General features: G+C 39.3%; 1 protein-coding gene across 3 annotated transcripts; it reads left to right on the top strand.

The window, feature by feature from the left end:
• The first annotated feature begins 1,167 nt into the window (after nt 1-1,167).
• Nucleotides 1,168-10,917, top strand: LOC103482041 (transmembrane protein 100). Of its 3 annotated transcripts, none has more exons than XM_081600783.1 (3): nt 1,168-1,279; nt 6,739-6,839; nt 7,028-10,917. In XM_081600783.1, exon 3 carries the CDS (start codon nt 7,208-7,210, stop codon nt 7,679-7,681), a length of 474 nt encoding a protein of 157 aa, XP_081456909.1. In that variant the 5' UTR covers nt 1,168-1,279; nt 6,739-6,839; nt 7,028-7,207; the 3' UTR covers nt 7,682-10,917. The 3 variants fall into 3 exon arrangements, with proteins under 3 accessions (XP_081456909.1, XP_017157186.1, XP_017157185.1); XM_017301697.2 differs by having other exon boundaries at nt 6,998-10,917; XM_017301696.2 differs by lacking the exon at nt 1,168-1,279 and having other exon boundaries at nt 6,708-6,839.
• Nucleotides 10,918-12,282: the final 1,365 nt, after the last annotated feature.

The following is a 12,282-nucleotide window of genomic DNA, read 5'->3' as shown; positions in this document are numbered from 1 at the left end:
TTATTGTCATCACAATAGTACCTGTCTTATAATTAAAACGGGTACTATTGTGATAAAACTGTGATAAAATTGTTAGCCCATATTGGGGCGTTTATTCAAAATTAACACGTTAATTTTGATTAAAATAAATAAATAAAATAAAAATTTCAATGCATTTAATCCCTTTTTTATATGCAAAAGTCCCAACCCTGGAACCTTTATATATCTGTGTTTCTGGTACACCCGTAAATCTGACACACAAGAGACATTGATGGCCGACAAAATCTCTTCTTTTGGCCGACTGGTGTTTAATTTTTGCTTCAAATCTGCTGGGACTGGAAACGACTAATGTAAGTTGGGCTAAAAGGAGTTTAGCCTGTTAGTGAAGCTATTCAAGCCTAAAATAGCATCTCAATTAAATTCTAATTCAATTCAAAAATACTTTATTGATCCCCACTTGAAGGGAAATTAAATGCTGTTGTAATTCATACTAATTTTAATTCTTCAAACAGTTAGTGTAGATAGTGATGGCTAATCAATAAAGCTAAATATGCAGCAGCAGCAGCACAGACGTCTCCGACGCTAAAGAATCTATCATACCTGGCTACGATAGATTCGGTCTGTGCACCAATCTGATGGTTGAATAAAATAAATAACATATCAAAAACAATAAATATCTTTGTTGTTGAGCTCATATGTTTACTTATTCTGGAATTTAGCAGAAAAAAAGGATTTTTTGAATTGAAACAATCAAAAACCATCTATCAACAAAATAAGCTAAATTTTGACTAATTGCAGTTAAATTAATTCATTAGAGTTTCGCCGCCAGATGAAAATCAAATTTTTTTAAATTTGTATTTTAATAAAAACCTTTATTTTTCTTTTTACTAACCGGTAACATCACCCCTCATGGTGGTAGTTTTCGTCCTCGCTTTTTGACCACTGTGAACCTAAAACTAAACCCACCTTAACCAACAACCGTTTCTTAATCTTTGACTAATATATTTTTAGACGCCTTAGTTTAGAGTTTGCCTATTGAAATTAATTTGCTTTGTGCAGCTGTCTTCAGCGCCGAGCTCATTTCTCTCCGTGCCAAACTCATTTAGGCTTAATTATTTCGGCTTTGTTCCGGTTTTTCTTGTACCATTCTCAAGGGTTTCTTTGTCCTCCCCCGTTATCTCCCAACAGCAAAAGACTCCTGTTGGAGGTATTGATGTGCGACGTGGAGGTGGAGAGATCCTCAACCTTATTAAGGCGAGGAGACGCTCTGCAGGCAGCCATTGTTCCCCTGGGTGTGCAGGTGGGCGACAGAAAAAGATGCGTTAGCACAAATGTACAACAGGCTTACGTGACTAATTCTATTCCCTTAAGTTCTTGTATTTTTTTTAAATATTTTTTTTATCTGCTGTCCACAGAGATAAACCTTTGTTTTGTGGGTTTTCCACTTGGACAACAGCATTTGACGTATAACAAATCTTGTGTTGCTGAAATTTGTAAGTTAATTGAATGCAGCCACATGCTCTTTACTTTGCTCACAAAATCTGTATCTAAGCGACTGACTTGGACACCATTATGGTTTCTAAATCTTGTTTTTAAGTTTCTGGTTTAAAATTAAGATTTTAATATATTGGTATTTTTAGAGGGATATTCTGCAAGCTGTACCACTTACCTGCTATTTGATTTGTAGTATATGAATTTAAGCAAAAATACAACAAAATTCAAAAATTTTTGTAACAATATATTCTTTCAGTCATATCTTTTTGCTATTTCTTTAAATTATTTTTTCCCATTCAGATTTTAATATCTTTCTTTAATACCAAACACAAAACTGCATTAATCTTACCAATTTCAATTCTAAAATTGAGTTATCATGACTAGAAACATTTCCCAAAGGCTGCTGGTGGAGTTTGGTTGCTGGAACTGGGCTGTCTGTAACTACAATAAGAGCTTTGTCCACGTTGTTGGCATAAAGTCAAACTTGTTTTCAATCTGGGTTGTTTAAGATGTTCACAGAAAGGATTTCAAGTCCTTAAAAGGACGTCATCACGTTAAATCAACTTTTTTGAGCTTTACATCATGTTACAATGTTATGTCCATCAAAAACTAATCCTCAGAGCTGTGGTTTCCAAGTTTCTAGCGTCCACTCTTGGCTCCTTCAGACTAGCCAGCAGCAATTAACAAACACCTGGTGGAACTGCACCATTAGACAGGCTACTTCTCAGTGAATCTCTGCAAAAATCTTTGTTAAAGGCTTAATAGAGGAGCCATGTTGTGATGACTTCCTGAAGATGGAGTTTCCGAAAGAGCAGAAGTTTCTTAAAGAGACAGAGGCCCAATGTTAAGGTGTTAAAATTACAAAGTCCAATTTCTTCTAAGTCTCATATTTGATACATACAGCTTTTTTATTACAACTGAAAGTAACATAATTACTTGATTATGCTATAAAATGTCACTATGTGGCTGGAAAATACATACTACTGCCCCTTGAAGAGGAAGATGGGAACCTCATGTTTTATGTTTGGCTTTCTGTTGATGCATTCAGTACATTGAAAGCACATATTGGGACATGTTTATTGAAAAGTTAAGCTCACATTGACAAAAAGTACTTGTATTAGCACACAACTTTTTATCTCTTAACAGGACTATAATAAAAAATAACAGCACCAGTAATTCAACACATACAAATTTTAACACGTACTTATTATAGCAATTAATATCAATCAAGCCAGTAAAAACATGCCATTTGTGCCATTCAGAGTTGGAATCGAATCCGCCCCAAGTGAACAGGCTACAGCTTGTTCAGTAGGATGTATGAGGGTGGCGGAATAAGCAAAGGCTCACTGGCCATTACTTTGGTTGCCATATGGGCTTGACAGCAGGGCAACGGTCAACCTGCCAAGGCTGATCACGGCACCAGACCAAATGTCGTGTTCCTGTCCCTCCAGCAGCCGTTACGTTAGTGGACCCACAAGAAACGTGACTCTGTTGTGAGCTTAATGTTGGTTTTTCTGATAAACTTGATGCTGATTTTGTCCCAAATAGAGGAATTAACGTATGGTAGTGGATGTACAGTTTGTTTGGATCTCCATTAGCCATTGCTGTAACCATGGCTACTCTTCCTAGGATCCACATCATTATAAAAAGACATTCATTTCAAAGACACTTAATACAACATTAGCAACAAAGCGCACTTAACTGTACAATTGCAACATTTCATGTAATAAAATAAATAAGCAGGGCTCTTTTTAAAAGCTTTAGATTTTGCTATGTTTAAAACAGGTGATGGGTGTGAGTTTCATTTTTTCATTTCTTTAAACATAAATGGTCGTTTGAATAAAGGAAAAGTAAAACAAGCTTTTAAAGAACACCTTGTATTAAAATTATGTAAAGATTGGCTAAATAAAAGTTGATTTTATGAAACATTTGGCATCATAGAAACTGCAGCTACAACAAAAAAGCATGAAAGGCCGATTTCAAAGTTCTATAAGGGCCAACTTATGCTTTGTGCATATTGATAATATTTGTGAATATGGAACAATTCAGCTGCCCTATTTTGGAATATGGAAGACAGTTTGTGTAATAAAGAACTCCCTCTCCTTTTGGAGTTATTGTGTTTTCGAAATGTGAAGTAGAAACTTGCTGGCAGCTCTTGTACAACTCTGAGAATATAATGAAAATTTAGATCATAGTTTTGGCCGTTTTTGTCATCAGTGTTGTAATTTTCAATCACGTTTTGCTGCAACTAACAATCCCCCAGACGCGTATACACATACCCGAATCAGCTCCAACTTCCTGTCGAGGTGTTTCTCCTCGCTTCCTGATAGACGACCACCAGCTGCACTGACCCAGTGTGTAGTGGGTGGGACAACGTGTGTGCGTGTGTGTGTGGGGGTATGTTTGGCTATCTTCGGCACAAAGCTGGTCTTTGTTAGAGCGTGAACACCAGCATGGCGGACGGCAGTGTGTAAGGTCTTTGTGTCGCTCTCATCTGTTCAGCCGCTATTTAAAAAATATATATTTTCCAGAATTTATGTCGGAACAATAATATTATTGCAAATGATCACAGTTATATGAATTTTTTTTAAATGTACCTATTTGATTTTTTTCATAGCACACATCTAAAATATGTGTGATAAAGATAACCCAGCTTGGGAAACTGAAATGCATACGCACAATGCTGCTGACAAGCTATTGGATAGCATTTGCAAAGGAGCCAATCCAGATATGTGGTCCTTGGCTCTGATTGGCTGTACCCCCAAGAGTGAAAATAAGGAAGACTGGAGATTGTCACTTCTAAAATAAATTTCCACTGAGTGTACTAATGCACGTTAAGGTATATTTGGTGTGTGAATTATTAAAATATGGAGTTGCAAGTGTTTTTATTCGAGTGGGTCTCAAGTATTTGTGTATTTCAACTGTTCCAGGGGGTCAACTGTACTGCACTTAAGAATTACGTGCCTCCAGGTTGCAAAGGTGACTGGAAAGGTTCTCCTCAGTAAAACAGTAGAGGGTAAACAAACTATGGCTGGTGATCTACAAATACAAGTGACCTCATCCTACAGATCAGGATAGCTTCAGGAGATACTCGGCTCTTAGTCGACTCTGACATAACTTCAGTCTTCTATGCATTGTGCCCTTTGGGGGTTCCTGCGTCAATAGCGGCTCAACTAGAGCGTGGCAATACAGATCTCTGACTCTACAGACGTTCCATTTATAGGTTCACGCAAACAACAAGAGCACAGCAGTGCCTGCGAGGGATGAGATCAAATCCGATATTGGACAATTATGGCAGATTCCGCAGATAGGAAGACTTTTAATGCCTCGAGAAACAGGAAAATTACAGAGGGCCTACATCAATATCTGTGCCCACACACACACACTCACATACTCACTCACTGACGCTGTTATCGGTGATACGATCTGTCCCCAGGGGATCACTGCCATTGGCTCATGTGTCCTGCTGACATTGTCTGAACATGGCTAGGTAGTCTGAACAACACATACTCTGTAGGAATGTGACAAAGACGGTGACTGTGGGGAAGCTAGCCGCTGTGTCTTTGTGCAGGGGAGCAAGGATGACGAACACAATGAGGAAGGTACAACTGGAGGACAGAGAGAGAGAGAGAGGGAAAGGAGAGAGGAGCTCGAAGGATTTTTAATTAATGTCTTGTGGATGGCTTGATGTAAATCCTGAACTGCACATCTGTTGCTACAAGAAAATCCCTTAAATCCAATTTCACTGTTTTTATTTGTATTCTTCCTCACTAATTACATTTCTTGCTCTTCCGCCCCTCTGGCAGATCAAACAAAATTAAAAAAAAAAAAAAACACAATTTAAGCAATCATTCCAGAAACAACTATAGTTTTCATATTGAGAACACTACTGATATTGTAACATAAGTCCAAAGACAGGATTCTTTCCCATGGGAAATCTGCTACAGGTTATGGAAGCTATATGTGTAGCCATTGTAGACAATTTTCAGTCTACAATGGCTCTCCATTGTAGACGGAAAATTCTCAAACTTCATTTTTAAACAGTACTTTCTCCCTAATGCCTAGTTCACACTGCAAGATTTTCATACCATTTTTTTGTCGTAATATTTCCCTTCCGACAATCGTAAGTGCGTTCTGATTATGGGAATGGATCTTAAGATAATCTTTAGAGACATTCCTGCTGAGTGTGGTGTGTTCAGAGTGATCTGCCAAAACACTGCATAGTGTCCAAATAAATAAATAATTTGTTTGATAAAGCTGTGTCCACCCCACACTGCGGTGCTGACTTCACCATTTATACATCCAAATGGAAACAAAGACATCAATGAAAAGCCTTAACATGCACACAAAAATCCAAACCTCTAATCAACTTTGACCTTTTGGACGAGCCCCCATTTGTTATGTCCTGGCTAAAAGACCATAACAGAGAACATTGTGGTTTTATGCCCTGTAATAAAAATATTTATTACAGGAGTAATAAATACCTAACAAAAGTCAGGAGAATGTTGAAGGCATGCCGGCCTTAGCACAGAAGTCGCTGATGACAAGAGCCTCTTGGTGGATGTGGTGGAAACCCTTCTTGGCCTCAAACACCCCAAACCTTCATGTAATCATTGGATATCTGCCTTTCCAGTACATCAATAGAAGAGCAAACAATTACCAGGCCACACTGCGCCAGCAGGGGGCACAATCCAGAAAAAAAAGTTACCCAAGCCAACTTGTCATGCAAAAAAGTAATTAATCTTGAAGCTTAACAAATGGTTATGCCGCTCTTGGCATCAGTAGCTGCCATTTGGGGTCGTTTTTCTTTAGATAATTATTTTAATTCAGCCACATTTAAAACTTTGACTGATGATCTGAAATAGCAGTTGTTTAACAAAAAAAAAATGGAAAGGGGAAAATACCGTTTTACAGCACTTTGCATCAGACATCTCATCAAACAAACTAGTGACAGTAATAAAAGTGAGTTTTCATGAAAACGTTGCTGTCATTTTCATTATACCTAGCACTATTACATTTAATCTTTTTTAATGCAAGCATCCCCTCCCTTATATTGGTTCCCTCTGACCATGCATGATCTACTATCAAAGGAGCATCTCAAATTACTCTAAATAATGAATTAAATTCGATGAATGGAGGCGCAGAGCGGTCAGCCTCTCTACCACCCCACCTCTCCGAATCAGTCTGTCGAGTGAGCCAATCCGATGCTCCACTCGTGTCTGACACTTCCCACAGTCTCCTCCTTCTCCTCCCTTGCTTATATAGACTGTGAGCATCGACATCACAACACACAAACCATGCAGGCTGCTGAGGAGGCGAGCCTGTGCTGGCGGCAATCTCCCATTGATGGACAGAGAAATAACAGGGTGAGTGCTTCCTCTGTCTTATCACCTTTCATGTTTCATCTCATCCATTCAGCCTCTTTTTTTGTAAAAGTTGCAGGTACAACTTAATTTGTAAGGTGATTTTTTTATGCATCTTGTACTATTTTCCTCCCCCCTCTCATCTCCTGGTCTATTTTCAGCTCTTTTCATTCTTCTCTTTCCTGCTGCAGATAAATGCTGACAGCAAACCTTACGAGTAAAAACACTAGAAGCAACGTCAGCGTCAGCTTCAGAGAATCCTACCGCTACGTCAGAGGCAGCGGTGTAGTGGCATTCAATACAAGGCGCGCTGACAGGACCAGCGTCAGGCAGCCGTTCTCACTCTGCTCCCCAAGGACGGCAGCTCTGGGATGGGCTGCTCCTCTGGACGCCAGCCCCCGGCTTCGGTCCTTCACCCAGATCTGGACTTTGGCAACACCGGTGAGGCAAACACCTCACTCCAAGACTCCGACAATCAAAACCAGAGCCTGAGCGGCTGCGGAGAGGGAGCCGACGGGGAGGACAGCCTCGGACGGGGGCAGGCCAGACCCCCGGAGTCTCTCCACACCCTGGAGAGGCTCGCCCAGGCAACGGGCGGCACGGAAAAGTCCTGGTACCGCTGCGTCTTCCCGTTCGGCGTGATATCGCTCGTGATTGGCATGGCGGGCACCGGGGTGACATTCACCTTCAACACCCTGCCCCAGACTAAAGTGGTGTCAGTCGCGCTGCTGTGCACCGGCGTGGTGATGCTGCTTGTGGCGGCCGTTTGTTGGAGGGCTCACAGACTGAGAAGACGGAAAAAGAAGGAAAGTGGATTCTTCACTGCTGATCAGGGCACTTTGTGACAGAGCGGGGACTTCTGCTGGACTGTCACAGAGCTGAGTGGGTTTCCACTCAGCACTCACTGATGAAGACTTGAACGATGCTGGTATTATTGAGATGAGGGGGGCTTTGGTGAGCTCTGACATAGTATCAAGGTTGAAGTCACTTTTCTTATTGTTATTGAGGAGTAACAACTCAAGAATTTCCTGATGTGATACCCTAGCAAAAATACAGTATAAACACAGGTTTAATTGTAGTTTGTAAAATCTAAAGCAGTCCGCTGCTGTACAGACATCCCACCCCAGTAAGAGTGATGGGTGGTGCCTCTGTGCAGCTATCATTTTTCTTGACTGGAACCGTTTCCAAGTCAACAAATCTGTCTTTCTAGAAGGTGACTGCAAGAGCACGCAGCAACAGGTGCGGGAGGCGCTGTGCTGCCGTATTTGATTTTGGCTTCTCCTTAAAAACACTTAAACAGTTGAAACTATATGTATTGACATTTTGATGTTTTTGAAAACTCTTAACTTCTTAAAACCCAGAGACAGGAGAGGTATTTCTCTCCCGCTGCCCACTTTGAGTTTGAGGAATGCTTTCAACAAAGGCGCCTCAGGAGTAGCAGTTTATTATGTCATTATTTTCTCCCTTAAGCTTCACGTGAGACAGAACAATAACCTTTGAGCATGTACTGCCAAGAGTAGAAATACACACCGGTCAAATCTAGTCTTTGTGCTCCGGTTTGACGGTTGAATGTGCAGCTGGTTAAGGAAGGAAAAGCAGCATCTTCTTTTCCCCCTTTCACTACAAATGGAGCTGAATAGTAACAAGAGCTCATAATGGCAACCTTACTTCACTGCTAAATGAGTTTCCTTTCACTACAGGGCAGTGAGTTTTCCTCCATGGTCTACTTAGTGTGCAGTGGTTCATTAGGAGAAAGCAAACAGTTTTGGTCAGGTTTTTTTTTTTTTTTTTTTTTTCCTTAACATTTACAGATGTCATAAAATTTGGCAAAACAATATGCAATACTCAGCGAGTTGACTTTTTCTGCAAAATTATTCACGTACAAATTTCTGTCTACATTGTAGTTTCATCCATCCAATGTCTCTATCCACTTGTTCTAGGTGGGTCGCGGGGGGAGATGGTGCCTACCTCCAATGGTCAGTGCATAAGAGGCCTGGTACACCCTGGACAGGTCACCAGTCCATCACAATTAATCAAACAAGCATTGCCTTTATCTCTCGTCATCTATCTTAACTCTCAAGTAAAAGACTTTTGGCATTACTGGAACTTTTAATCTAGTCGCTAATGATTTATATAGTCTGTATGGCATGGAAATCCCACTATAGATGTCTTACTGAGTTCAAACTGATAAAGCGAATGTGGATTTCTCCCCCAATGTTTTTATCTAATGAGGGAACTTAATGATTTTTTCTCAAGTCTCACTTTTTTTTTTAAAGTTCAAATTCTGCTTGTCATTCATTCTCTTGTTTTAAGTTTATTTATTAAATAGGAGCTTGTTACTAAAACAGTCTATTCTATTTTAAGTCTCATTCACAAAACGCTTTGTCTTTTAGTCGCAACAAACTTCCCTCTGGTAGTTTGTTATTCACAAAAACAAGGCAGCTGTACTCAATAGAGTTAGTAAGTAGGTGAAATCTATTATGAACTCAATAACTCATAAATGGAGATACTACCCATGGCTGATGACACACCACACTGAGACATTCCTGGTGTGTTTTCGCCTTAAATCCTTCAGTCGTTGTGTCACATCCTGGAGAAAAACCGACAAACCTTTTCATAAGTCAACCTGTACATCACGACCTAATGCTTACAATGTGCTTATTATCTCTCTCCAAAGTTAAAAATGAATATAAATCCTAGTAGTTAGCATTTATAGTAAAGCTTTGTGGACCACATGCTGTATAAACAGTGGTAAAGCTAATGAGCATCTAGCTAATTTAGCTAAAGTGAAACGATTTACTAAATTGTTCCACGATGCTAAATGTGAAATGTAAGTACCTACCTTACTTATAAGATAAGTAAGCCTATCTTAGAGAAGGCTTACTTTCTTTAACTCAAATAATACATTGTATTTCGTACAAGAACCTGACTGATCTGTGAAGAAATGTGAAATCCTGCTCTGTTTTTGTCGAGCTAATATGTAGCATTCAAGCTAGCCAGAACAGCTATGGTAGCATACAGTCACTACCAGCAGTAACATGGATTTGAGATAGACCCAGCAGTATCACATGAGCTCCAGAGTTTTATTTTATGGATGTTGTTGGATAAATATTGTCTCTCTGATCTCATCTTTTTGCATGAAATGTTAGCATTTGTGGAGAAGCAGCTAGTTCCTGTGAGTTATTTGCAGTTTCTTTGAATTTTTTTATGGTTCGTTACAAATCTGTGTGGTATAAATGGAATTTATTTGATTACAGTAGTTCTTTTTTGAGACTGGGTGTTCCTACAAATAACACATCATGGATCTATTGTACAACTTATTATCCATAAGAGTGTAGCCACATTTATGAATGTCTCTTTAACAGTGTCTTATTATCATTCTTGTACAAAGAATAAAAACCCTGTGTATTTTTAAGTGGAAATATATTTTGTAATGTAGTAGAGAATATATTTGAGGCCTTTCACTGCTATCCTTATATTTCTATTTAGGATGTCTGGTTGTAATGACTGTAAATTTGTTCATCTGAATGTTAAATACACATTTCATTCCAAAAACGAGAATCTGCCATTCCACTCAACTGCTGCATATAAATATGAAGACTTTCATTTGCATGGAGGACATAATTACCCGTCTTTATTTACTTCAGTGATCAGGAACTTTTGAACATTTTAGTTTTGGAATGAAACACATCAATTGGTTGTTGTTAACTTGCTTTGAGTCTAGCAGCATGGTCAAGCTGATCTCTCAGTGCCTTTTTTCTTGCTACGTAAAAAGTTCTACGTGAAGTGCAGTTATTTGTGAGCTGTGAAGGCCGACCAGTGCCGGTGTTAGAGTAGCCCAACAGAGAGGCAGAAATACTGCGGCGTATCCAGTAAAAGTCAAGTTCAAGTCTGTGGAAGTGAACTGGTGTGCATGAAGTTACTGTCGGATGTGGTTCCTTTGGTCTAACTGCCTGAAATGCCAAAAATATTAATCTAGAAGTTTATTTTTGTGTCTCTCAAATGTCTGTAAAATTGTAATTTTTTTCTTGTTCACTGTTGTTCAAAGCACATAATTAAAACCAAGGTTAGTTTTTGGAAACAGGCTGATAGTGTTTTTATTTGTTTATTTAATCTTTATTGGGGGTTAGTCCAGGACTCTTCTTCAAATGACATATCATTAAACTACTTTAATAAGAAGAAATCATTATGCAGTCATGTTTTGGGTTAAATAAATGGCTCTTTTCGGTATTTATAAAATTCTAAACTAAATTTTGTTTTGGAAATTTTATTCAAAAGGTGCTGAAACAATCAGCTTCAAGGCTGCCCAAAAATCTTCCTCTTTTATTTATGTATCTTTGGCTGTCTGTCTTTGGTTTCATCATGATTCCTGTAGCTAACTCTGACTGCCCTCTCATACTGCAAATAAACAAAATCTTACCAAGTATTTTTGGTTTGGTTTCTAGCAAAAACTTCTTAGTACACTTAAATTTAGACAAAACGATCTGGCAAGTAACTTTCATCGAGAAATGGGAACTTGTTTTCAGCAAATAATCACTTAATATTGATTTTTTTTTTTAAGTATTTGATATACTGGCAGATTATTTCACTTATAACATGGAAATAATCTGCCAATATATTTCCATGGCAGATTGAAGTACCAGTTCAATCTGCCAATTGAACTGGTACTTCTTTTTCATTAACATTAAGGATTATTTACTTAAAACAAGCCCCTATATCTTGCTGAAAGTTACTTCTAAGATAATTTTGTCTTATTTTAAGTGTTCTATGATATTCATGCTAGAAACTAGACAAACCCTTGGTGAGATTTTGTGTTTTTTGCAGTGCACCACTGCTGCAGCATGCCAGAGGATTGATTTGGAGCAACCTTTAAAGATGCAACAGTTCTTTCATGTTGGCCATCTTTTTGTCTGGGAAAGTCCAGAAGCACAGTGTGTAACTCAGAGGAACTGTGTGTATTACAAATGACGTCGGATCCAAGAATCTGAGGTACGGCTGTTAAATATCACCCAGTCCCAAAAAAATACATATTCCTATCATTACTCAGCTACTCAAATCATCTCTAACTGTAGAAGTCAATTCTCGCTAACATCCGTGTATCTTGTAATTTATTGTGCTCCAGTCATGCCAGTCATTCCAGAGTGTGAAAAGGAGCGTGCTCCACAAATTTCCGCTCATAAATCCGCACTCATCGCTTTCTTCCCTCCCTTCACTTTGGCGAGCGCAGCTGTTTCATATGAATATTCAAATTAGCACACGTCTTGATTCTGCCCACGCTTCCCCCTCCCCAGTTTCTCCTCCCCTCTTTTCCTCTGCCGAATCTACAAGGGGTCGTGTCGTCCTCTCTCCCTCTCTCCTCCTGCACGGAGGCTAAAAATAGCTCGGTGTGATGTCAAAAGCAAGAGAGCCGGGCAGCTAGAGAGGCGGGCCGCCGGCTGAGCGACGA

This window comes from Poecilia reticulata, chromosome 19 (assembly GCF_904066995.2).
Source record: "Poecilia reticulata chromosome 19, P_reticulata-male-v2, whole genome shotgun sequence".
Lineage (NCBI taxonomy): Eukaryota > Metazoa > Chordata > Actinopteri > Cyprinodontiformes > Poeciliidae > Poecilia > Poecilia reticulata.
The sequence above is the reverse complement of the archived record's forward strand: the minus strand, read 5'-3'. Positions and strand labels throughout refer to the sequence as shown.

What these genes read in the sequence shown, in the direction of transcription:
- LOC103482041 (XM_081600783.1), top strand. Translation starts at nt 7,208, where the DNA reads ATGGGCTGCTCCTCTGGACGCCAGCCCCCGGCTTCGGTCCTTCACCCA.